Source organism: Ostrinia nubilalis, chromosome 2 (assembly GCF_963855985.1).
Source record: "Ostrinia nubilalis chromosome 2, ilOstNubi1.1, whole genome shotgun sequence".
Lineage (NCBI taxonomy): Eukaryota > Metazoa > Arthropoda > Insecta > Lepidoptera > Crambidae > Ostrinia > Ostrinia nubilalis.
The window spans coordinates 8,089,099-8,116,814 of NC_087089.1; the positions used below are offsets into that span (position 1 = coordinate 8,089,099).

The 27,716-nt window shown below is 43.4% G+C and overlaps 2 protein-coding genes across 2 annotated transcripts in view; one reads left to right on the plus strand and one right to left on the minus strand.

Moving 5' to 3' along the window:
* LOC135081617 (uncharacterized) overlaps positions 1–9,436 on the minus strand; it is a 57,129-nt gene extending 47,693 nt beyond the window's left edge. Inside the window, exons 1-2 of the mRNA XM_063976421.1 lie at positions 9,186–9,436; positions 1,305–1,551 (exon numbers count right to left, since the gene is read on the minus strand). Coding sequence (XP_063832491.1) covers positions 1,305–1,372 — 68 coding nt within the window. The 5' untranslated portion in view covers positions 1,373–1,551; positions 9,186–9,436. The remainder of the gene's footprint in view (positions 1–1,304; positions 1,552–9,185) is intronic.
* A 117-nt stretch (positions 9,437–9,553) lies between these two features.
* LOC135078452 (uncharacterized) lies at positions 9,554–25,871 on the plus strand. Its single transcript, XM_063973008.1, has 12 exons — positions 9,554–11,108; positions 14,047–14,260; positions 15,189–15,345; positions 15,589–15,749; positions 16,765–16,931; positions 18,025–18,165; positions 18,563–18,727; positions 18,914–19,027; positions 19,079–19,222; positions 19,725–19,950; positions 20,762–20,918; positions 24,080–25,871. Exons 1-12 carry the CDS (start codon positions 10,296–10,298, stop codon positions 25,869–25,871), a joined length of 4,251 nt encoding a protein of 1,416 aa, XP_063829078.1. The 5' UTR covers positions 9,554–10,295.
* Positions 25,872–27,716: the final 1,845 nt, after the last annotated feature.

Consider the following 27,716-nt stretch of genomic DNA (forward strand, 5'->3'; position numbering starts at 1 on the left):
AAAGGTTTTTTTTAATGTAGTGGAACTCGTGGACCCGTTGGGAATCAAAGTATGAACTTACATTTTTTTATCACAATAGAGCTGTGGACCTTTGTCAATTAGCCCAGAAAAAATTTCACATTTTCTCTATTGATAGATAACGGGTTTGGCAGCATAATCCAAATGATAGAAACAAGTAAGTTTCGCAAAAGCGGACTTTTCGCGTTGATTGCTAAGAGTTAAGGCTTGCTAGTTTTCCATGATGTTATCGTTGTTTCCATTTGCAAACTCAAACAAGTAAACCCTAATAGGTGCTACATTGTTTCTGAAGCCGATTGTTTGCAGCCTACTTTACCAAATTACTAATATGAACTCTATGAAATTATAACGAAACGTAAACACGTTTTATACTTCCATTCGTATTATACTGATATTTACCAAGGCATAGTTGTTTTACTATGTGTTAAGACCATTATAAATATTTTACATAATAAATATCTACATTACAAAAGTTGACGCTATTATTATAAGAGAAACTAATTAGGTGGGTGTCTTTTTAAATCTCGATTTCACTAATCATAAACTTTCTTCGCTCGCTTTGCAAGAAACTTTGGAAATTAAAAAAATGCCTTTCTGGTAAGTGAAAGTTTAATTTGAAATGTTTGTACGATACGTTTCCGATTGAAGTAATACTTTTAGTAAGTCAGATGGCACACAGAGCTTATAAAATTGCTCTTTCGTACAAATATTGAGTTCCTTATTTCGTGTTTAATATTTTTAACGTTCGTATTTCGGACACATAATAAGTTATGTTTTATTTATTGTAGTTATCAAAACAAAACTTACGAGTTAAAAGAGTTCGTGGTAAATGTCAATTATCGTCGCGATAAAATAATAACAGGACACTTTTAGTAATTAAAGTTGCTGTTAGCTTAACGTGATCTCATAAATACACGCAACATTTTATAAACGTAAAACTGTCGATCGATTCCTGAAAGACGAAAGTAAACAGTGAATTATCCTCAAATTGAAAAAGACAGAAATTATAAAGCCAGTTTTCCACCAAAGCGAACACCTCTCCGCTCAGATTTAGTTCGGAAACCTGATTGATTATTCAAAAGTTCAAAACACATCTCCTCTCGTCTCCGCTTTTGTGGAAACCGGGCTTTCGTTTGGGGACTGCTAGTAGTAAGTCATAAAAGACACTTTTATTCAGGTTACTCCTTCTGTAAAACTCTGCAATTTTGCTGTCTTATCCTATTCTCTATAAAAATGACGATTTCACAGACAAGGCACCAAATGAAAATCTTGGAAAATCAACTCACTTGGTAAGGCTGGAATCGGCATCGCTGGCCGCGGCGGCGTCCGGCCGGCGCTCCGCAGCCGCGTGCATGCCTCTGCATCACCGCGCCTTGCATCACTCGCCGCCTCACCCCGTGACCACCGCCACTCACCACATCACAACGAGAACCCCCCGATACTTGATCTGATCGATCGGTCGATATACGACACCAACGTGCGGTCACGCCGCACTAAGTCTATGACGTGCGCCTATTGAGGCGAAAACGCGATCTGAAACAATGAAGAAATATATTTTTAAGCATAATGCACAAGTTGCACAGCGTGCTATGGAGAGGGTTATGCTCGATGTTTCTTTACGAGATCGAATCAGAAATGAGGAGATCCGTATACGAACTAAAGTCGCTGACATAGCCCGACGGAATACCAAGCTAAAGTGGCAATGGGCAGGGCACATAGTACGCAGAACTGACCGCCGATGGGGCAGCAAGGTTCAGGAGTGGGACGTCCACCCACAAGGTGGACCGACGACATCATAAAGGTAGCAGGAAGGCGCTGGATGCAGGCCGCTACCAATCGATCAACATGGAAAACATTGGGGGAGGCCTATGTTCAGCAGTGGACGTCCTATGGCTGAAATGATGATGATACTTATTCCTTTATTCCCTGTTTAGTTAGGATATTGATTGCGTGATGTCCCGCGTTCTCCAGTCTTATGGCTCACCAAGGGCTCTTGCCGCGCTGTCGTTATTGGTGGTTAGGTCCTGTCCTTCTGGCAGGAAGAGCACCACAGAACCCACTAACTGCCCCGGCAAATGGCTGGCATGCAATTTTATGTATTTTCTCGTATATTGAAGGCTTGAATCTACCTGAATTTCCAAAACGGAATATGACTTTGAGCTTGAAGGGTTAAGATCTTGATCTGGTGATCCCAGGTGTTACAAAACACAGTAGAAGAAGTATTTCATAATACCGTAGAACATACTTACCCAGTTTTTCTTTTATTGTAGGTAATAAGTTTAGCTAGGATACATTATGGGACCTAAGAAGAGAAACCTGATATTTTAAGGAGAAAGTAATGCAGTAAAACTAAATGTCTTATAAGATTTTTAAGCTATCCATTACTCAAGCATAAACCCATAGATTTCAGAGTTTGAACATCAGTAACAAATAATGTAGTATGAGTAGGTGCAACTAAAAGCCTGAAATCTATATTTTTTGAAATTTACTGCTGTTCCTAAATAAGACCTTGACTTTAAAACGTTTTATTGTTAAGAACTAACCCTTCTATGTTTGTGCAAATACTACTGCATGGAATTTTATGAATCTTTATAATGTCAAAGAGGGGGGCAGAAGTTGCTCGCGTCCGTAGGAAACACCACCTTTTCCGAGGCCCACCCTACACGTGCCCCCTGGGTGGTGCCAAATGAGCGACAACGCCGAACAACAGGCGGCGGTTAAATAACCTGACCATCTGGTGCACCATAAACCAAGGAGGACTAAATCCCTCCTAAAAGCATGGCCATGTCACCTTGGGAAAGCGACATGTGTAATCCTCCCACCCCCTCCACCCTCCCCCCCCACACCTCAATAATCCTCACTCCTTCCCATCAACCCACTCCTCTCCAGTCTCCCACCCACCACACCCTACATAGCCGAACCGTGGCGGCGCATAACCACACCGGGCCCGCAAAGCCCTGGGGCACTAAATACCCCCTAAAAGCTCGCACCACACTTTCACCATGGGCAGGTGGCAGTGTGCGTTACTATCTTCCGCCCGCACACCTTATGATGGCAGACTTTAAAAATGTATTGCCCCAGGAGGGTACCACCGAAGGTGGAGAATCCCTCACCGGACCCAATCCGGTCTGTCCCACGTACTCTGGGGGGGACAAAGAATGCCACAAGCCAGGATCTAGCCTGGATTTAACATGCCTAGCAGAGGCGATCCCATCCACCGCGCCGGTCGACACCCTGTCGCCCTGGAACGTGGTGATGCACAAGCGGCCCAAGAAGGGCGATAAGAAGAAGCAGCAGGAGCAGCAACAACAACAACAGCAACGACAGGGAAGCAAACCGGCTCGTGTTCGTCCTAGCAGGCGAGCGAGACAGAAAGCCCGCCAGTCGCTAAACTCACAAACACCCCACGTGGCGGAAACGCAGCGTGAGAATCTGCCGTCCACCTCCAAGGTGTTGACCGATTCGCAGGGCACCACGAAGCAAAATCCTCCACCACCACCACCACCACCACCACCACCACCACCACCACCACCACCACCACCATCATCATCACTACCTCCTCCTCCCCCACCCCCACCTACGTTACCCAGTCAGGCGAAGGGTAAGGCTCCGGGAGGTTATCACGGTCGGCGGACTGCAGCGACGGCAACCCCTGCGCTTGAAAAGGCGCAACCTGGGAAGTGTGAACGCGCTTCAGCGAAGCGCGCCCGACTGGACGAAACCAGGTCTCCCAGGGGGGAAGCCAAGCGTGCAAAAACCGACGTGAGGCCAAAGCGGACGATGAGCTACGCGGATGCGAGTCAATCGCATCTGCAGATAGCGGTGACCACCGTCCCGCCGAGGGACCTCACTATGAGCCAAGCGGAGCGGATCCGTATTGCTATCGATGATAGAATCACGGATACTGCTCTAACCCCAGGCATGCATGCTCCGTCATTGCGCGGTCGTCCCTATCTTTATGAGGGGGCTTTCGCGTTTTGGTGCGAGGATGCAAGGTCCCGCGAATGGCTGGAGAACCAGGTGAAATCCATTCCCTCACCTATCCCGGACACAACCCTGACAGTTGTAAAGCTGTCAGAAGTAAGGAGGAAACTGAGAGCGGGACTTCTCCTACACAGCCACATTACCGACCCGGTGACGCTGCAAAAGGTTATCAGTAACCAAAACCCCTGGTACAAGGTGGACACCTGGCAGTGCATCAGCGCCTCGGTGACAGAGGGAGCAGAAGAAGCGGAGGAAGGTCTGTCGTCTAGGTACAAAGTAGTGTACCTGGTCCTGGGGATCCCTGAGGACCAAAAACAGACCATCCTCGATAGAGACCGTCGGGTATCACACCTGTCTGGTGGTGGCTACATCAGATTCTTCAGTAGCAAGGAGGAAGAATCGGAGGCCACCACCACAACCACAGCAGCGACGAAGGAGACGTCGACCCCTGAGCCTTCCACCTCAGCTCCCCATCAGGGTCAGAGCGAGTTGGAAAAAGCCTCGCCACTAAAGACGGAAGGAGGGACCAGCGAAGACGAAGATGGCCTCCTCAACAGTCCCTAAGTCCACCATCGACGTCATACAAACAAACCTCCAGCACAAACAAATAGCGGCGGCGTCACTACGCAGGGTGCTGGAGGTAAATAACAATAGGACCGTCGCCCTGATCCAAGAGCCCTGGATCAGAAACAACAAAATCTGCGGCCTAAACAACACAGGAGGTAAGTTACTAGTAAACACCTCCATTGATAAACCAAGAACGTGTATTTACATGCCGAATACGTTAAGCTGTACCATGTTAAATCAGTTCTGTTCCAGAGATGTCACCGCAGTGAAAACCGTGACAGAACAACAAACCCTAGTGCTAGCCTCAGTGTATATGCCAAGTGAGGATGCAGTTCCCTCACAAGAACTCACCGCACTGGTACAACACTGTAGAGAGCAGGCCTGGGGCTTGATCATCTCCGCAGACTGCAACGCACACCACCCGCTGTGGGGAAGTACGGATACAAACAAAAGGGGTGAGTTACTAACTGAATATTTATTCCAATCGAACCTGAACATTATGAACAAAGGAGCTGAACCCACCTTCGTAAGTTCAAGGTACCAAACTATAATAGATCTGACGCTGGCAACACATGAGGCGGCGGAACTGATTGAAGGCTGGCATGTGTCAAACGAGCCATCCTTTGCAGACCACCGACGCATATGTTACCAAATAAAAATGAAACTAACTGACCCTGTTCCATATCGTAACCCCCGTAAAACCGATATAACAAGGTATACCAAAATACTAACCAAAACACTTAACGATACACAAATGACAGATGTAACACTTAGCACTAACAATATAGAGCTAAACATACAACACCTCACAACTGCTCTAACGAAAAGCTACGTAGAGTCATGCCCAGAAGTTACTCCCAAAGTTGCGAACAAAGGTTCCTGGTGGGGGCCGGAACTTGAACGCCTTCGGAAAAAACTCAGGACACTTTTCAACCGAGCGAAAAACACCAGAACCAATGAAGACTGGAACAAATACAAAGAAGCACAGAAGCACTACAAGAAGCGGATCAGATTCCGTAGTAGAGAACACTGGCGCAATTTCTGTAGTAGCATAAACTCAACAAGCCAGGCTGCTAGGATTAAGAAAATCCTATCAAAAGGTGATCTCAATCTACTGGGCTTCCTAAAGAAGGAAGACGGCACCTACACGAACACGGAAGATGAAACAAGCACAATGCTGCTAAAAACACACTTTCCGGGTTGTAAGCTCACATCGATCGCAAGGTGGCAGGATGAACAACAAAGCACACCGACAAACGAAGAGTGGAAAATCGCCAATAGTATAGCAACAGCGGATAAAGTAAAATGGGCGCTAAATAGCTTTCAACCCTTTAAATCCGCAGGACTGGACGGAATCTTCCCAGCGCTATTACAATGGCAAACAGCCCAAATACTCAAGTACCTAGTACAGATATACCGGGCATGCATAGCTTTCAAATACATACCCAAGCCATGGAGGGAAGCAAAAGTAATCTTCTTACCGAAACCGGGAAAAGAAGACTACACACAGGCAAAATCCTTCAGACCAATTAGTCTAACATCGTTCCTACTAAAAGGACTAGAAAGATTGGTAGACCGACATCTCAGGGATGGCGTGCTGAAAAGCAAACCACTACACCCCCAACAACACGCCTACAGGAAAGGCAGATCAACAGAGTCGGCTCTACACATGGTAGTACATAAAATAGAGTCGGCCATCACAAACAAAGCGTCAACTCTTGCTGTCTTCATAGACATAGAAGGAGCGTTTGATAAAACTATGCACAACAGCATAAACCACGCCCTGGAACAATTCAACGTAGAACCAGCCGTAAGAAGCTGGGTCACTGAACTAGTTAGTAAAAGGGCGGTTCAGGTGGTGGCGAACACGACTACCAGAGCAGAGGTTGTCAGAGGATGCCCTCAAGGAGGCGTCCTATCGCCACTACTATGGAACATGGTAGTGGACAGTCTGTTAAGGAAACTAAATGACAGAGGGTACACGGCCATTGGATATGCAGATGACATCACCATACTGTTAAACGGAGGGGCTGAAAACGTGCTATGTGAAATAATGCGTTCAGCCCTGAACATTGTTGAAAACTGGTGCAGCGACCACCAGTTGTCAGTAAACCCAAACAAAACTGAACTAATCCTTTTCACTAACAAAAGGAAACTACCAGAGCTCCAGCTACCAGAACTCTTTAAAACAAAACTCTCCCTCTCAACACAAGTGAAGTATCTGGGCATCACCTTTGACCACAAATTGAACTGGGCGAGTCACATTGAAAACAAGACAAAGAAAGCCTGTATAGCATTTTATCAGTGTAAAAGACTCATTGGTAGCAGATGGGGTCTTAACCCAAAGATAACACTTTGGCTCTACACATCAGTTATCAGGCCCTCTGTCACTTACGGATCAGTTGTCTGGTGGCCCAGAACAAAACTATCCACAGTAAGATCAAAACTCCAAAGCCTGCAACGTCTAGCAAGCATAGCGGCCACCGGTTGCATGAGAACCACACCATCGGCATCACTTGAGTACCTTCTGAATCTTAGACCCTTAGATCTCATCATTCAGGAGGAAGCGCAAGCAGCCGCTCTAAGACTTAAAGGAAACGGCCTATGGAAGCAAAACAAGGAGACAGGACACTCTGCGATCCTGCAGAAAACCATAAAAGAAATACCTCTCACTGAGGCACCAATCGATAGGATACCCTGTGAACACATTTTCGACCGAAGATATGATATCCAACTTACAGCGGAGACGCGAGATTACTCTGGAATCAATGAAGTTAGGATATACACGGACGGCTCCAAAACTCAAACGGGTACAGGAGCTGGTGTCTTCTCGAATGATCTTAATATAAGAATATCAACAACTTTAGATAAACACAATACAATTTTCCAAGCAGAATGCATTGGAATCACCAAAGCAGCACAGGCGGTAACAGCCAGAGACATCCGAGGTCTAAATATAAGAATTATCTCGGATAGTGCATCCGTACTGCAAGCGCTACAAAGCAACACAATAACAACGGCCCTTATATTGGAATGCCATGAAGCGCTCCAAGACATTGCAGCTGTAAATGGAGTTACCCTACAATGGATCAAAGGGCACAGTAACTCTTTAGGCAACGACGCAGCGGATGAACTGGCAAAAAGAGGTTCGGACACAACAGTATTTGGCCCGGAACCAATACTGCCGATACCACAAGCACAGATCAGGAACTGGCTGCGTTCCAAAACAGAAGAAAAACACCACACAGAATGGAAAAATAGCGAAGGATGCAGGCAAACAAAAGATGCGGTTCCGGACGTATCGAAAAAGTTCTCCCGCAGCCTCATCAGACTAAACAGGGACAGCATCCGCAAGGTTTTAAGTGTCATAACAGGACACTGTATGCTAAACAAGCACCTATACAACATAGGTGTCACAGACAGCCCACTGTGCAGGGGGTGCATGGAGGCAGAGGAAACACCGCAGCATGTGCTCATGGAGTGCAGTAGCGTGGAAGAACAACGGGCTCAATTTCTTCGATCACCGTCGTCGCTACAGGAAGCTTGCAGCAGCCTGGACGGGCTGCTCGCCTTCTGGGGGGATCTGGGGTGGTTGGAGTAGGAAGATAAACCACAAATCGCGCACAATGGCCCTATCATGAGGCTAAGTGCGGTATTCGATTGCCCTGCAAAACTAACTAACTAACTAACTATAATGTCAAAGACACAAGGCTTAAAGGCTATTTTAGGTACCTACCTCCTACCTTCATACTTTCTATAGAAACCAGTGTAATTTTTTAAATGAATATAATAGTTATCTAAAATAATTACAACATGGGTGTATCAAAATAATAACATTAATTACCTATATTTCTTCTGTTAGGTAGGTAGGTAGGTACTTATGAAGAAAAGGCTAGTGTGTTGTATTGTTCTATCAATACCTACTAACTTTAAAAAAATATTTCACACAAATACCTGCACTGTCTAAAATTAATTTGTATTTTTTTATTACTCTACTTGTTTTATTGTGTAATGTGTATAATACCACTGAGATTAAAACCTCAGTGTCAGACTGAGATAGCTTAATCAATAATATCTAAGCTCAGGACATGACAATCCACATGTTTACCAAATTATATTAGCTAAAAAAAATATGTTCGGTCCAGACCGCTAACTTAAGTTTAAATATTACTTTAACACAACAATCAATCAGATATAGGCAGGTACATTTAAAACCATGCCTACATACTAACACTAACTTTCTTTTGTTTAGGAAAAAGGTGGATGGGTATGGAATCTTGGAAAAAACTTCAATCAAAAGTGATTTAAAATTTTATTCAGAAAGCATTTAGCCTATTTTGATAGTTAAATGTTTTGTGAAATAATGGGAAAAATGATTTGAATAGGTTCGTCAAGAAAAAGCATCTCTCTGGGGGGTAGTGGCAAATGAGGGTAGATAAAAATTGAACTAAAAGGTTGCGTTATTTGGTAAGTATGTAGGTAGTTATATTCAATTACAATCGACTTTACTAAAACAAAAGTTACGAATGGAATGGAAGTGTTCGCATAAAGTAGGTACTAATAATCATGAGATCATCGATACACAGCAAAATGTAATAAATATAAATATGACTCACCAGAGTACTCTGCTACAGAAAGACCGTGTAGGTTATCATTATCATAGTCTTGATTGAACGTCACAAACAAATTCACACAATACAAACGCGTCACAGATCGCACACTAACATACTCAGTAATAAGATAATGGGACCAATTTTATCATTTGAATTTGGTTCATGTGTAAAATACAAAGTTTTTGCATTTTTACGCTTTTCCGAATGTCAATTTGACACCCATTCACAGCAGCCCCACAAACGAACGAGAATCGGGAATTTGTTTCAACTTTCATGAGGAGGGGGAGAGAGAAACAAACAAAATTCAATGGCCTATTGAATTTCTGTAAATTATACGTGTGCTGCCATCTCTGCAATGGCTATCAAACTACATTGTCGAGTGGTGACGTAAGCTATAGATTTTGACATTATTTTATGCTTGTAAGGAGGTAATATTACTAAAAGTAAACAAAAATTAAATGCAACAGATGATTTTAATTTAGTTTATTGTTGGAATTTTTTACATGTATTCATATTTTATAGTCATAAATTAAATTTTACGTTAATCAATGTGAAAATTATATTTTTATAATTTGACGTGTAATGTAGCCGTCCCGTCAAGGCCACTTCGTTCGCGTTGAACAACTTTTTTTGTGACAATGTCTGCATCTGTTGATTAAAATTTGAAACATAATAAGCTTCTAAACAAGGTCAACAGTTTTCATCAACTCACAGTCGACAAAAATAATAAGATTCAGTGTATAATATGTCTATAGTTTCAATGATTACTCATTTTAGTTGTTACAACCAAAGGTACAAGTGCAAGTGTCCGCGAAAATGATCCGTACTTTGTTTTTCGCAATCACAACGTTACATGAACATGGATGACCTAAAATGCGAATACGTAAAGAAAAAAGATGCTTCGGACTGTCACAAAAGCTGCATAGTAAAGATATTATAATGTTTTGTGTTTCAATTAACTTCAATCATGAACACAGTTCAACTATCGCGTAATGATCGGTGATTTGTTGGATCACAAAAGTGAAAATGTGATGTGTCAAACTGATTGTTTACCTCGCGGACAGGTGAGCGGTTTGTAGAAGTGGTACGCGAGGGCGGCGGGAGGCGGGCGGCATGTCGGGTCGCACGAGTCCCGTGAACGGCGGTTACGAGGCCGCGAACGCAGAGCCTGCGATGAGGCTCACCGTCCGCAAAGACCTATTCCCCGAGGCTCGCCTGCCGAAGATAGCGCCTGACGACCCTGACGCGGCCTCCACGGAGGAAGACCTAGACACCGTGTCCTATGTCAAGCTCGAAACGGACTTCGAGCAAAGCATTGATGACATAGCCAATCAAAAACAAAAATTAGTTAATGGGCTGGTGCAATCCCCCAAACCTCGTCACAGAAAGCACAAGCAACATTCTAGACGAGATAATGAGTATTCAGTACACAACGGATGCCTTCCATCTAAAAGGAAACGGAGAAAAAACTCTTCAAGGGAATCACGCCATAAATCCCATTCGTCTAATAGTGTTATGCGTTCAAAAGTGAAAGGTGGTAAGAATTTAAATTTAGTTAGCAGCAGTGAGTGTCAGGAGGATGAGGACTGGGCCGAGAAGGAAGCAGAGGAAAGTGAAAGTTCGGAAGATGAAGTGCTCAGGTGCAGTGTAAAGTTACCATTAATCAACTTGCCCCGGCAAAGTGGCAAACCCTACAGTCATGAACTTAGTCAATTATCCACAAAAAAGAGTAAAAAGGACTCAAAAGAGAGACGGACTCATGCCGTGACGCCTTGTAGTGGTAAACCGCGTTCTATGTTGGACATTTGTAGTTCTCGTAGCAAAAAGAAATCAAAGAAGTCTGAGTGCACACCCACTTATCGAAGTCAGATAGTGGATATGAACACTATTAAAATTAAGATTAAAAGGACAAATATTAATGAAACTGTAAGTATAATTCATTTTTAATTACATTATTATGTACCTAAATAACATTTTGGGCATACCATTTTACAATACTCATCACATATTATTATCTTTTTTTTCTAATCTTCTATATTACTCAATAGGGACAAGACATAAAATATGTTTCTTACATTCATTGTCATTGGTACTTGATTATTATGATAATCTCTTTAGGAATGGGATATTTTTATTGAAAGATGTAGTTCATACATGAAAAGAGAGATTAAAGCAGATGACAGGGGTATGCTATGCTATGAGGTAAATAAATAAGCCTATCTGGCTAGTTACTTTGAAATATTTTTGTACATACTGTGAACTCAATATAAAATTAATTATAAAATACTGGTCTTCATGTCTACTATGATAGATGATTGATATCATTTATACCAGTGGTTCTTAACCTTTAAGTCATGAGGGACCATTTTACCAAATTTCTGTCTTGTCAGGGACCACCTCATAATCGGTCAAAACCAGTTTGACTGCAAAAATCAGTTAAAAGTGGTTTGACCAAGGTGTGCAAGTGCACTTCGTGGACCACTTGGAATGCTTCCAGGGACCACCAGTGGTCCGCGGACCACGGTTTAAGAACCACTAATTTATACCATTACTAAATGATAGTTTTGACATTTACAAATAGTAGAGGAGAAAGCCACAATTAAATATCAATTAATGTTTACTATTTTCTTTTTAATCAAGAAAGGTCCTAAAGATAACTCTTCAAATACTGACCTTGCTTTTTGTTCCTGTGATAAATTAAAAATAAATATAATTTTTGCTGTTAAACATTGCATGTAAAATCATGAAATTGAAAGTGAACACAATAAAAGTAAACAGTCTGACTTCTAAGCATTTTTCTTGAATTAAAGAAAGTGAAACACAAGATAATTATCTAATTATCACCTAGCTAGGCAAAATGATAGCTTGGAATGTTTGTATCAGTTTTAGTAAAGAAAACCTTGATTAATTATTTAAATCTGCAATTTATCTTTTGTGTAATCAAGTATGGTCATTTGAAATCTCTCCGAATATTGACAACTCTTTTTTTCTTTAAAAAAAGTTACACTAACTACGACCTTAAATTGATATCTTTCTTGTTATATTGTCACATTATAATCAAATCATGTAATAGTTAAAATATAGAAATATAACAACAAAGTAAAAAGTATGATTTCTGAAAACACGTCCTTGTACCAAAGAAAGTGATAACAATAAATCTAAGACAAGTTTATACATTCATTTTTCAATAGTAATGTTAATGAACATCCTTATAAAATATTTTTAATCCTTGTAATAATGTTCTTGATAAAAAGCGAATGAAAAAATATTACAGGAATTTTGATAGTACTTAGGTACCTATGTAATTTAATAATAAATGCTAGTTGGCAGGTTACATTTTAATTTTGGTTGTATCAGCTTAGGTTCTAAATGGAATAATTTACCAGCCTGATAATCATCACAGATACGTTGCAGTTAATATAAATATTCATCATCACTTTTGGGCCTTAGAGTGAAAACCATAGGGGTTAAATAAATATTATCTATCTTCTCTCCTGCAGGTTTAAGGTCACAGTAAATCTTTTGTATATTCCTATAATTTAAGGGGTCTCTTCCTCTCTTTCTTAACTATATCTGCTATCCCAAACTGTGTTCTTCTAAACCTTTTTTTTCTATATTTTTATTTCTATAAAAAAGGAGTCTCTTCTCCTCTCACCCAACTAGTATATCTGCTTTCCCAAAACAGTGTTCCACTAAATATCTTGGTTTTTATTGCTTTAAATAAGGGGGTGTTATCGCCTCTCACTCAATCATACCTGCTATCCCAATGAGTGTTTCCTTAAACCTCTTAGTTTTTATTTTTTATTTCTCAATAAACTAAGAGGTCTCTTTCCTTCTCACTCAATCATACCTGCTATCCCAAGGAGTGTTTCCCTTTAAACCTCTTGTATTTTTATTTCTATAATTATAGGGGTCTCTTCCTTTCTCACTCACTCAACTAAACTAAACTGATTTTATGTCATAGAAAATGAAAATTAGTACCTAAATTCTGGATTAAATTATCTAACTAAAAGAATAATAATAATATGTAGTAAGTTGGAAAATTCTATTCTAATTTCGTATTTTTGTCTTCCTGCATAAAATCAATTTAGATATAAGTAACTTTACAGATATTGTTCTGTTACAATTATTAATGCATATTTATCTCATTTGAATTGTAAATTGCCTATTTTAAAATACTAAAAATATACATCTCAAAATAAGCTTAATGACTTTTTACAGTTATGTATGTTTAAAGTCCATAATTGTATGCAGAATTGCCCAATTCTATAACAATTTCTATGTTTTTAAAGTGAAATCGAAACACTCATTGCTGAAACTTAAATTAAATTTTTCTTCTGTCATATGTAGTCAATGTTCTAGTTGATGAGCTGCGAAATTCTAAGTAGGTCTTGATAAAATGTGGTTACCAGCATTTGCATATCTGTTCACATTATTTTAGTCAGGTTTCCATTGATCTGAAAAGTAAATAGTAAATCAAAAGAAGTGGGCCTCTAGACTATGGTCCATATTACTAAACGACCATTAAAACTTGATTCAATCTCAAGAAAAAGGCACTCAATGTTTGCATACATTCTGGATGTTATGCTAAGTTTGAAACATGTTTTAAGCGATATTTCGTAGTTTATTTTATTTCTGATTTACCCAAAGGTGAGTCTAAACTAATCACTAACTAGAGCATTTCCTTGTAACACAATAACGAGACCCTCTATGAAATGCTATAGTATATCATCTGTCACGAAGCAAACGTCGTACATTTTACCTTTATTGTACCATTCTTAAGAACGTTTCTTTACTAGAAATGCTCTAGTATGTACTCACCTTAACAGTGCTAAATAGTCAATTGATGTAGTCTCTCTATCAGAAGTTACAGATAACAACACCAACACCAACGTCAATCGCCGATCTTGGACAGAGGAAATCCAAAAAGAAACGGGCAGCTTCGCCCGCGCCAAGCGAGAGTTCGGGCGAGGAATACGACCCCAAAGGAGACAACACTGCGAGTATGAGTGTCGCTCCTAAGGCGAAACAAGCACGACCGAAGACGCCTAAGACACGGAAATCCAATAATTCTAAAAGTAAGCTAACCTCTATAATATATATATATATATCTTTAGTAGATTATTAGATTAGACACTGTATAGCGAGGTTTAGACTAGCAATAAAATTTGCAGAAGTTGACTTCCGCAAGCTGTCACCACTGTGTAAATCTTGCAGAAATTGGCTTGCACAGTGGCAAACAGCTTGCAGAAGTCAACTTCTGCAAATTTTATTGCTAGTGTAAACCTCGCTTAAAAGCTTTTGTCGTCTGTTTATTGTAAGATGTACGATTTTCTCTTTCTAAATATTCGTTCACTAAAATGCTGTCCTGCGAAATGAAATGAAATCAAAATGGTCTAATAATAAAGCACACAAACATACTATTAGCCAACAAGATATTGAATCGGCTTCCTCTCAGCGACCTTGAATATTCAAGGCGATACTGAAGCTAATGTAGCTGATAGCAATAATATAACTGAGAGTGCTGTCACTAGTAGTGCACAAAACTTGCATCGCATTACGTTTTTAATATTCTTGCGCGAAAAAAATTAAGCATAATTTTCATAAACATGTTGTTTTGTGAACTGACTCATGCTTTAAACTCTCCAAGCTCCAGTAATCGATGTACTGGCTATGTTCAGCGGAGGGTACTCGATAGTAACGAAAAATACATATCGACATGCCTCCATTGGCTTAGTTTGGATGTCTAGCACTTTTCTGGTCAAATGGTCGGGTGGTCGCCTCATGACGTGTCCGTACCACCGCAGACGGCTCTCCTGCAATTTAGCTGGGATAGGTCTCACTTTGAAGGTGCCTCTTATGTGTGTTCATTTCATTCATTCACATTTCCCTAATTTCTGCTAACGTCTTACTTCGTTATCAGCCTGATAAACCTGGCACACGTGTTATTATTTGTATCTTGAATTACTACTTATGAGACTAAGCTGTATTATTTTTTATTTTTAGAAAAAAGTGAAAAGACTGAAAGAACTAGTAGAATTAGTGCTGCTGAAAGTAAAGATGCTGGGCCGCAGAGTCCGTGGGCGACGATGCCTGAAGAGGTCCTCGTGAAGATATTTGAATATGCTGTGGCTTCACAGGGAACGTTACCTAGTGTTATAAGGTAAGTGAATTAAACGAGATCTTGTTTACTTTGTTTTAGGGCTGATTTTTGGATAGTCATTTACCCACTTAAGAAGTTAAATGCGCGTTGAGCACTAGTTTAAATTGACATAATAATTGAAGTGCTGCTCTCATTGTTGCCTGTTGTATATTTTTTGACATTCTATTCCTTATCGAACATGACTTGTTGTTATGCATCATTGTATTTGTTTACGTATTTAATTAATATTTTCTGTATTTTCAGATTTGGCAGAGTTTGCAAGTTATGGCATATCGTGAGTTGTAGACCTGAATTATGGAAAAGCGTGGATTTGGCACAATATACTAAGGAAAAATGTAAAACTGACTACAAATTAGTGTGGCTTCTTGAAAACAGATTGTCACAGTGTCAAAGTTTAAATATAGGTAAGAAAGATTTATGTTTCATGACAATATGGTTAATGGGCGAAGAAGACATCATTGCACTCTGCTCATGAATATGAAATTAACTGAAAAACAATATTTACTCAAGCATAACAGTACAGGGAAATAATTTTAAAGTTTCATTTTATCACACAAGCGTGACCATTCTCGGTAACCCGGCAATTTCATCGGTTTTTCACTATGGACGTTTATCAAAGGAAAAAGGATAGTCTGTTTGTTATGTCAAACCCACTAGCGTAAAGTAGAATATTTTAGACGTGGAAGATATCTCAGAAGTTACGTGATATCTTGATTTTTTTAAAGAAAGATAATGAAATTAGTGAAATTAGTACGTGTAACCTTAAGCTAAGCCATTGCAGAGCTTACACTCTACCTAATCTAAAACATGCGCGGGCGCACGCACGAGTGTCTGTATCGAAAAAATAGTATGAGCATCGCAATATAGCGCGGCTGCGTGAGGTTTCCACATGGGAGGGGCGCATGTCGCGATCTTTTACTAGCAGTGCAAGTAATAGGCGGCGAGTGTCCGCCGTGGAGCGCAGGCCAGCGCCCGATGACGTCCGAAACGGGCACTCGCTTTGCGTACCCGCGCAAGTTTAGCGTGGACCCTTACGGCGCGCGCGCACGGGTTACTTGTTATGGCTAAGAACTCATGGCGCGATTTTCACCCGCGCCCGCGGCTGTTGCGGACCCGCAGCTTCTGTAGAATGCAGATACTTATGTAAAAACTAATGCACAACTCACGACGCGGTTTTCGCCCGCAGCGGGTGCGGTTGTAATCGGGTCCCGCTCGGCGGTTTTCGCCCGGGCGAAAACCGCCCGATAGACGAGCGACCATTTTGTACCAGTGACTTAGCACGCGGCGCGATTGCAATTCCACAACCGCCGCGCCGTGAGTTCTTAGCTTCACAGTTCTTTTTCTGTTTATAAAGTTGTAAAAAAAAACAGGTATTCTTGTACTATAACAGTCTTCCTATAAATATCATCGTTTCCCCAGCTCAATGGAAGGTGTGCAACTTGTCGTGGGTGCTAGCGTGCGTGGCGGACTACTGCCCGGCGCTGGTGGAGCTGAGCGTGGCGGGCTGGAGCCGCATGACGCCCGAGCAGCTGTTCGAGCTGGTGCAGGGCCTGCCGCAGCTGCAGCGGCTGGACCTGTCGCTGACGGTGCGTGTGCAATATCACTGTCCCCAGCTCAATGGAAGGTGGGCTGGATCCGCATGACGCCCGAGCAGCTGTTCGAGCTGGTGCAGGGCCTGCCGCAGCTGCAGCGGCTGGACTTGTCGCTGACGGTGCGTGTGGTGGCGGAGAATTTTAGACTTTATGTCTCCCTGTATTTAAAGTGTTAAGTCTCTTGCTGTCCGACAACAACACCGATGGGCCATTATTGCCAATATTACACTATTTTGCCAGTCTTTAAAATGCACTTTCCGTGACGAGAGCATAGAGCATTTCGTTGACTATACTAACTATTCTGTCTGTCTCAAAAGTATAAAATCCTTTGAAGTACGACCCCGATACGATTGGCTATTCTCGTCCAAATTTCGCCATTCGCGTATTGTTTCTCCAGTCTTTAAAGTGCATTTACCCTTTTATTTATTTATTTATTCGGAAAACCAACAGCAATACAATACAAATAAAAATACCCTTGCAGTCAGAGACGGGCGCCTCGAGTACGTGCTTATCGGCATCGTCCATACTATTCTGTCTTCAAGTGTCCCTTGTAGAGCGACACCGATACCTTTGGCGTATTGTCAGAGTGAGTAGGTACAAATGAGTAGGTCATCTTCATAGAAACGCACCGAGCGCGGTTTGTATGTGAGCGCGCCAATACGTATGCGGCGCGCACGCACACACTGACAAAATTTAGCGTGGATTAGCGGGGTGTTGCGCCGAATTTTCTTATTTGTATTTACTCTGATATTGTCACCAAAATTATACTGTTATGTCAGTATTTAGAGTGCAGTTTCCCTTGCAGTCCCAGACTGATACCGTTAGGCCATTATCGCCAAAATTACACTAATCTACCAGTCTTCAAAGTTCACTTTCCCTTGCAGTCCTACACTGACACCATTAGCTCAAATTATACTATAATGCCTGTCCTTAAAGTTCACTTTCCCTTGCAGTCCTACACTGTCACCATTAGCCTGAATTATACTATAATGCCTGTCCTTAAAGTTCACTTTCCCTTGCAGTCTTACACATCATTAGCCGAAATTATACCATAACACCAGTCTTTAAAGTTCACTTTCCCCTGCAGTCTGAAACCGGCGGGTCTAGCACGTGCCTATCGGCGGCGTCGATGGCGCGGCTGGCGGAGGCGTTCGGCGCGCGCTTCACGCATCTCACGCTCGCCAACAACAAGTACACCGCGCTGCCGCAGATACTGTCGTCGGTTGCGGTAAGTAATTGCTTTTTACCCGACAACGCCAGAAAGAGGGTTATGTTTTTATAGGGTAGATTTATGAGATGCGTCAATGTACTTGTACAACGGGTACGTAGTCAAAACGTCCTTAGGAAAGTCTACATTGTTATTTAGTCATAACAGTAAAATAGACGCTATTATAGATAGCAGATAGCTGCAGGCTTCTTGCAAAGCCTCCTAGCTAATCGTGATTGTAATTATTTCTCAGTTTACCAAAAATTGCATTCTTCGGTCAATTTGCTAATGCAGACTTTTTCGGACAAAACCTGTGTCCTTAGCAGTTGTTCCGTACATAAGCAAGACGTTTTAGTAACCACAAATGGCTAATTTAATCATCGACAACTTTTATGCTTTATCTATGATATTTTCCCAGGCGCACTGCGCGAATCTGGAGGTGCTGGACATATCAGGCGCGCTAGCAACGTCGCACCCCGCCGCCGTGCCCGTGGAGGCGCTGCAGAAGGGCTGCCCCAAGCTGCGCGTGTTCCGCGCCGCCAACTCGCAGCTCGTGCTCGCGCCCGCCACCACCTCGCAGCAGGTACTGTGTGACTAGCACCAGGCGCTGGACACAGCGGGCGCGCTGGCAACGTCGCACCCCGCCGCCGTGCCCGTGGAGGCGCTGCAGAAGGGCTGCCCCAAGCTGCGCGTGTTCCGCGCCGCCAACTCGCAGCTCGTGCTCGCGCCCGCCACCACCTCGCAGCAGGTACTGTGTGACTAGCACCAGGCGCTGGACACAGCGGGCGCGCTGGCAACGTCGCACCCCGCCGCCGTGCCCGTGGAGGCGCTGCAGAAGGGCTGCCCCAAGCTGCGCGTGTTCCGCGCCGCCAACTCGCAGCTCGTGCTCGCGCCCGCCACCACCTCGCAGCAGGTACTGTGTGACTAGCACCAGGCGCTGGACACAGCGGGCGCGCTGGCAACGTCGCACCCCGCCGCCGTGCCCGTGGAGGCGCTGCAGAAGGGCTGCCCCAAGTTGCGCGTGTTCCGCGCCGCCAACTCGCAGCTCGTGCTCGCGCCCGCCACCACCTCGCAGCAGGTACTGTGTGACGTAGGCACCAGGCGCTGGACACAGCGGGCGCGCTGGCAACGTCGCACCCCGCCGCCGTGCCTGTGGAGGCCACCACCTCGCAGCAGGTACTGCTCGCTTCATGTAGCTCTCAGCCGGCTATCATGAGAGCAGATTGATTATATCAATCTTACCCAGGTCTTCACTAGCATACGGCGCGCGATAACAGGTATGCGCAGCCCCGACGATAGAGTATTTTTACCCAGGTCTTCACTAGCAGATGGCTAGGATACTTGTACGCAACTATGTGATAAATTACAAAAGTATATGTGACACTGACTGGCTTACAAACTAATCGTAATGTGTGATGATTGCAGGTCACAGGTTTCTTTGAACCTACTTCAGGCACCAGTCTCTCACAAGTGATAGGAATTAAGCTAAGACTACTACTAAAAAACCTTGTATTTAAGTACGCATGTTTCCTACTTTGTGAAGAGAGTAAAATAAACAATTTACTTATTTATTATTGCAGATGGAAGCCGTCGGCTGGACGCAGTTAGAGGAGCTTTCCATCGCGGGCGAAGCGGCAGCCGAGGCTGTGGGCGTCGGCGAGTACCGGTTCAACGACGACGCGCTGTCCCGCCTCGTGCGCGCCGCCACGCGCCTGCGCCTGCTGGACCTGCGCGGCCTGCAGCGCCTCACGGACTCCGGGCTCGTGCGCGTGCCCGCCTGGGACCTGCAGCACCTGTTCCTGGGCGGTAAGTGCCCGCTGTAGCTCGTCCTCCACGACGCGCGCTGTCCCGCCTCGTGCGCGCCGCCACGCGCCTGCGCCTGCTGGACCTGCGCGGCCTGCAGCGCCTCACGGACTCCGGGCTCGTGCGCGTGCCCGCCTGGGACCTGCAGCACCTGTTCCTGGGCGGTGAGTGCCCGCTGTAGCTCGTCCTCCACGACGCGCGCTGTCCCGCCTCGTGCGCGCCGCCACGCGCCTGCGCCTGCTGGACCTGCGCGGCCTGCAGCGCCTCACGGACTCCGGGCTCGTGCGCGTGCCCGCCTGGGACCTGCAGCACCTGTTCCTGGGCGGTGAGTGCCCGCTGTAGCTCGTCCTCCACGACGATAGTCCCTTTGTATTAATAAATTACTAATAGTAAAAAATAGCGCACACCGCACATGATACACCCTCTCACGGCCGCGACGCATGCCCTCCTGAGACTTGCAGCACCTGTTCGTGGCCCGAACTGTAGCTCGCCCTTTCGCGTCCGCGGCGCCTCGGATCACCGATTCACAAGGCAACGATACAATTACGACCTCTCCGTAACTTTTTATAGGATTCGAAATCAGCAGCTGTATTGGTGACGACAGTCACAGTTTCGTCAACGTCGCTGGCTCGATCGTCCCTATTGTGAATGAGATAAGGCTCACACGACGCATACGAACCGATCACTGTGCCATGCTTTAATGTAAAAGATCCTGAGCTCTCTGGCACATGGTGTCGTGCTTTCCACCTAAAACATACACCTGTACCAGCTGCTTTCAGAGTTTTTTCTAACATAATTTCTTCTTTATTCTCAGGTTGCAACGTCACACGCCAGGGCAACGCGTGCTTAGAGCTGATCTGCGAGAAGTGGTCCCACAGCCTGTTGGAACTGGACTTATCGTGGGCCTCCGCCGCGAGGGTCCTGGATGACGCCGTCTCGGCGCTGGCGGACTCACCTAATAGCAAGCTAAGGTATGACCTTGTGTGCTAAAGCCGGTCTCTGAGCACATAGAATTTTGTCCAATGACCCCAACCTACCCAAGTAACATTTTACTCCATTTAAGAGTTCACTAGTCGTTCACATGTACTCCACAAGCTGTGTATGTCAGCTGTATACGAGCTGTATAGCTTGCTATAATGCTTTTATAGAACCAGTTTGGGCACAAATTAGACAGCCTTAAGTTCACTATGGCTGTACATTAGCAGTATAATAGCATTATAATAGCAGTTTAAGTAGTAACATCGGACTTAAGGCTGACTTACGGCACTATATGGGACGCAGTGTGAACCATACAACGTACGTGAGTGTAATAAAGAGTAACAAGTGGCTAAATGCACAGCTTTCAAAGTTATAAAGTCCGACAAAAGTACTCCAATGCTACATAAAGTTCACGTGTGTCCTAAATTATTTCCACATTTTAATATTAGTTTGGTATTTGTACGTGAGTGCCAAGAGGGAAACAACTCGGGCGGATAATCATTTATGCAAATAATAACACGGGTTTTAAATACTTAATAATTTTAATGCCATTGGGAATGCAACTTTATCGTGAAATGTATACATATTTACAGCTAAAATATTTACGCGCCTCTGTAAAAACGCGATATTCATTTTAAAATATTTAAATCTGGCTGAGAGGAAATCTACAATTTTCAGTTTTTGATATTGTATTGGCATTATAATTATATTACGGTAATTAATTATAACATGAAACCAAAACTCAATCGCTCTATCTGCGAATTTTGTAATAAATCTGCATTAATTTTGGAGATTTATTTGGTAAATATTTTAGGTTATGTAGAACAAAATGGTGGAAATGAAATACGGCTATGTGAACTGTTATAACTCCGATTTAATGCGGTGAGCGTATATTAGGTTCACATGTGTTCTGTTAGAATGCTGTTATCTATATGAAGTTCCACATTTGTACCACTACAGCGCTAATGTCTATAAATTTATTCTAATGTGAACTTAAGTACAGCTTTAAGATGTACCTAGTTCAGGTCAATTGTGTATCTTTAATTCTTTCAAATACTGAAATTTTAGAGATCCGCAATAAAAATTATTAATGTCCGTTAAATCGCCTAGCCCAGCTACTAATAGTCAAGTATGAATACCTAAAGCATCAGACGGTAGTGTTCCCGGTTTAAATTCGTTTATTATGCCTGACAATTTATTCAAAGCGGAATGAGGAATACGATTTTCAATAGCCCATGTTCTTATTTTTTTGCGAAAGGTTAAATAAATAATTGTCCAAATCAAAATTGTATTCACTATCACTAGAACTGCAATCATCACACTCTGATATCTGTATATTTTGAAGGGAACTTTCAGGTTCAGGCATAATATTTTCCTCTGCATCATGTACAGAACCACCATGAACAACTAAAAACAGGCTTGGGGAAAAGTGTAATAGAATATCACATTCACATTCATGTTCAGCTTAAAGCAAATAAGAGTAGTACTTGTGGACAAATAAACTGCTATTGATGTTAATGGACAACACATATAGTCAATGATATTAAAGAACTATAGATATGTTACGTTCATAGAAATTACGATTTGAATCCGTGCCGAGCTATTCCAAATTGCACACATTGACAAATGTAACTGATAAGTGAAACAAAAGATACGAAATAGCACGCAAATGAAAGAGATAGCTATAGTTTTAACGATTCTGCACTAACTAATCTATGTCCGCAGCGCACGCATCCTTATCGCTCTAACGTCAAAACAAGATCGCTCTCTCTTTCTTAACTTGAACATGGCGCATGGGCCATGGCGTCTTGATTGTTTGCATAAATAATTGAAAATATAAATACTAAATAATTTTGCATAATCACATGTGGTAAGAGATCCCTTGTATTTTGTTTACTTAAGGGCCGATTTTTCAATCATCAGTTAACTTTTAACTGAAGAATAAATTGTCATTTTGACATATTTTCCATACTGAAACTGTCAATGTGCCAAACTTATTCTTCAGTTAAAAGTTATCCGACGATTGAAAAATCAGCGCTTAGAGTCATAATTGGTACACTTTCGAAACACACACGATGGCATTTTTTATTTATTTTGGTAAGAACAGGAACTTACGGTGTGGTACGCACGCGATTGCGCACGACGCAGGCCACACGAAGACTAAACACAAGACGTCCCAATTGGGACGTATTTGAGTATTCACAGCGCGAGCGCTTATAACATATCTGCTTTTGTTTTTATATAATATCATTGCATATAGTCCTTTTAACAGCCTACAGTGCACATGCGAACCATTGAAACACTTTTGTACAGATAGTAAAAAAAGGTTATTTAATTATCACAAACAAGTCCTACTACAGCTACTAGCTGTATAACAGTCTAAAACAAGTAAACATAACAGCCTTTGGCTTTATAAATGACCACGTGTGTTCTATTAAAATGCTAGCTCTATAACATCGTACAAGTAGGCCGTTAAACAGCGATTGCCGTATCTCTACCCTCCTATAATGCTCTTAGTCAGACGGCTGACTAAAGGATAGTTGTTAGAGTATTATAACACCAACAATCGTATAAAAGTATAACTCTACACTAGTCTACACTCCTATAAGTCCCTTAGACAGGTATAGGTGTAATTAATTGCAATAATACAGCTTATACATCACGAGTGAACTGTACTAATGCTTTAAGTACACATTGGAACTAAATGTGAACTCTTAAATGGAGTAAAATGTTACTTGGGTACACATCCTTATCGCTCGCGCGTAATTATGTTGCTGTCGCGCTCGCACACTCACTGCGGGCGCCCGTCGCACAGTCGCGACAGCAATATAATTACGCGCGAGCTTGGGGTCATTGGACAAAATTCTACGTGCTTGGCGACCAGACTATAGTGATATACCTACATATTTCAGCAATATTTCGGCAACCCTAATACATAGACAGAATACGCTTCGATTTGAACTGCCTTATCTTGACCTCGAGTGTGTGCTCTTTTGGGCTTTTGAAATGATAGTTTTGTAAATAAATAATGTCACCCCTCTCGTGCCCCTACCATTTCCAGGTACTGATTGAGTTAACTATAACTTAACTTAACCTATAGGTTATTATGTCGTATCAGATATTTGTCTATATTTTTGTATTTAATTTGTTTCAGAATACTCAATCTATGTGGATCATCAGTATCCTTGGAACCAGTAAAGAAAGTGTTACTACGATGTCCCCACATAGAGTCCATCAATCTCAGCTCGTGTCGCGCTCTTCCCAGAGGCATGAAGCGTCTGTACACGGGAAAAGAACTTCAGGACCTCAAAGACAGCTTAGACCCAGAAAAGGCGAAAACCAAAGAAAATGAATCGAAAGAAAAGACCAAGAAAAATACAAACAAAACAGAGGCTGACTCTAAAACCGCTGCAGAAAGAACGCCAAAGCAAGAAGTTTCCGATAGCTCTGGAGATAAATCAGAAGCGAAGCCTCAAGAGAAATCATCAGATTCCCTTTTCCAGGAGCCTAAGAGTGTCTCTGAACCGGGAAGTCACAGGCAAACGTCGACAGACGCCGGGCGTAAGACGTCTCCTGATAGCAAAACCGATACATCTTCCAACAAAACTCCCGAAAACAGAGCTTCCATGTCGGACACCAAACGCGTGAAGGGCGACACAACTCCTAAATTGTTAAGTCCGATGGCTCAACTGAGACCCGACTCCTCCTCCACTCCCAGGTCCGAACAAACTAAAGGGGACATGGGCAGTCCTCACTTCAGCCCCGTTCCCAAACCCGACAGTCAGGTGCAGAACAGTCCCGAAGTACATCCCGAATCGATCAAAAGCAACTCCTGGAGTTTGGGTCAGTTCAAAACTACACCCACGCACAAGTCCGAAGCCAGCCCCCTGAACAGAATAGAGAGTCACAATAAACTGAAACACGGCAAATTCATCGAACAATGCAGCCCCACCACGTCGCTGGACAACAAGCCGAGCCCCGAGACCCTCGGCGTGAAGCAGGACATCAAGACGCCCAACAGCTGGAGCTACGGCAGCCCGATGCCGCGCCAGGAGGCGCAGTTCGCCTCGCAGCGCAGCCCCTACTCGGCCCAGCCCAGCCCGGCGCAGCCCAGCCCCTACTCCACGCAACCGAGTCCCTACTCCACGCAGCCCAGCCCCTACTCCTCGCAGCCCAGCCCGTACTCGGCCCAGCCGAGCCCCGACACGAGCCAGATCGTCAAGCCGGAGCTGCCGAAGGCCGGCGCCTGGAACACCGGCGGCTACAGCCCGATGCCGAAGCACCACGCGCCCTTCTCGCCGCACCCGTCCACGCACGCCAGCCCCGACGCCGGGCCCGGCGCCAAGGACCCGCGCGGGCCCGGCCGCACGCCCGGCCAGTACAGCCCCATGTCGCGCCAGGACCGCCTGCACCCCGGGCCCTACTCGCCGCGCCCCGACGCCTACACCAAGCGCAGCCCCGGCGTCGCCGGCGGCTACAGCCCCATGCTGCGCGCCGACTGCCAGCTCGCCAGCCCCGACCAGCCGCCGCGACCGCCCCGCGCCGACTACCGCGCGGCCAAGGCGCCCGAGCTCGCGCCCGCGCCGCCCGACGTCGCCTGGGGCATGGACCGCTTCGGCCAGCTGCCCGGCGCGCCGCCCGCCAGCATCGAGTCGCTCGTGTGGGGCGCCGGCTTCGAGCAGGCGCCCGCGCGGGAGCCGGCGCCGGCGCCGCTGAGCACGCCGCCGCAGTGGGGCGGGCTGCCGGGCTTCGAGGCGGGCGCGCGGCGGGCGGCCGACCCGTGGGCGCTGGGCCACTTCCGCGTGGAGCCGCCGGCGCCGTCGCAGCACACGTTCGTGGAGCAGAGCGTGTCGTTCGACGCGCTGAGCGGGCACGTGGGCCACGCGGCGCACGCGCTGTCCAGTTTTTTAGACGAGGCCTTCGCCGAGTCGTCGCGTGTGGACTGACGCTCCCGCGAGTGCCGCGCCCGCCGCCCGCGGTCGCGTGACGCCGGCGGCGGGTGACGTCGAACGTTTCTCTCGTGCGAGTTTGTAAATAAGATTTATTAGTTAGGCGTAAGAGTGACGAAGCTGTGACAGTGCGGTCGAGTTATTTTGCAATCCATAGTCTATGAGAGGATACGTGATGAGAGCAAATTATATAAGAGTTAGTGAATTCATCGATGAACTTAGATATTGTTGAATTATACTCATGAGTTAGATTTTAGAATGCGTCTTTATTTATATGCCAAAATCTGTTAATATCATCAACTGAGGCCAAAATATATTTAATTCAATTTTATTTGTTGAACTTGAAACATTTAGCTGCTGTATTTATTTAGGACTTCCCGTTGGGGAGACGTGTAGATTTATAAGTTTCATGAACTACAATAAAATTAAACATTCCTTTACATTTATTCAACTTTGGATTGACATGACATTTAGGTTTAAAAAATATCGCAAAAATCAAGATTGTTTATAAACTTTGTTAGTGGCTTTAGATAGTGTTGTTATATTTGGGCGATGCTTTAACTATAGCACATAACTTTATTCACGGCAACTTTAAGCAGCTACCTAATTTTAAGCTGCTTTATGCATTCACTGTAACAGTTGTGTCTTCGTTAAGTGATTGTTACTAAAATAATAAGTATAATAAATGTTCTGTTCTCTGGTCATTAGGTTCTGGATGTCATTAGTGTTGTAAACATCTGATTATGAAAAAGCAATATCTTGGTCTTAAAGTTATGAGATTGCTTCAGCCTTAGAATATTTAATTGCAGTGCTAGGCTAGCCTGTTTATTCCAAGTAGGCAATATTCTCCGAATGTTGCCATATTGATTAGGAAAGTACCCTTCCTATTCATAAATAAGTTTAAATCAACTAACCACACATTATGTTATGTTAAATCAAACACCACTTACATAAATATCTTCTAAATATTTCAATGAACAGATGTTTTAGACTAATGCATTTATTAGATTAGCAGTTCATTTTTTTATTTATTTTTTTCTTATGGTGTTAGTGTAATTATTTATCTATCATGGTTATCATATTTATTATTCCATACTGAGAAATAATAGTGCAGTGCACTTCACTTCATTGGAGTATATTAATTTATTTATATTTTTTTACTTAAATATTTTATTACGATTTTTTTATTGTAGTTCTTTGCGTATTAAGTCCCCTAAAATGTTGGAAACGTTATAAAAATGGCAAATGGTGGATAAATTATATCTAAGGCTGTTGCAAATGCTTACTCTCTTGACAACTATTAAGTAATTTGCTTTTTAATGTTCAGAAAAATTGTAATTTTAAGACTTAGTCACAAAATCTGCATATCTTTCTTGTTCCATTTGATTACACAACTTTAATTTAACTAGAGAACAATATTAACGGTTTGCTTTTCATCAATTAATATTTCATATACTTTGTTAGAAATTTCACATGTAAAAATCATAAAATTGCCTTCTTTCTTTTTATAACACTTACATGATAATATCTTAACCAATGAAGTTTGTGGTTGTTGGGAGTGCTGACTGAGATGTCATACCTGATTTGAAAGCGAATGTGTTCATGAAATCACGTAGTTTGATCAATTCTGTTTCCATTTTAAATATAGTCAATTGCAAATAGTTACAAAATATGTTATTTGTCGGTGGCATTGCGGAGTCACAAGAGAATAATTATGAATCGGTACAGATGTTGTAAAAATTATGAGATGTTGATTATTCTGGGCTGTTGACGTGTTGCTCGTTGGAGCTATGTAAATGGAGTTGTTTTATGGTCTACGTCCTTGTTGTTATGGTGTAACTC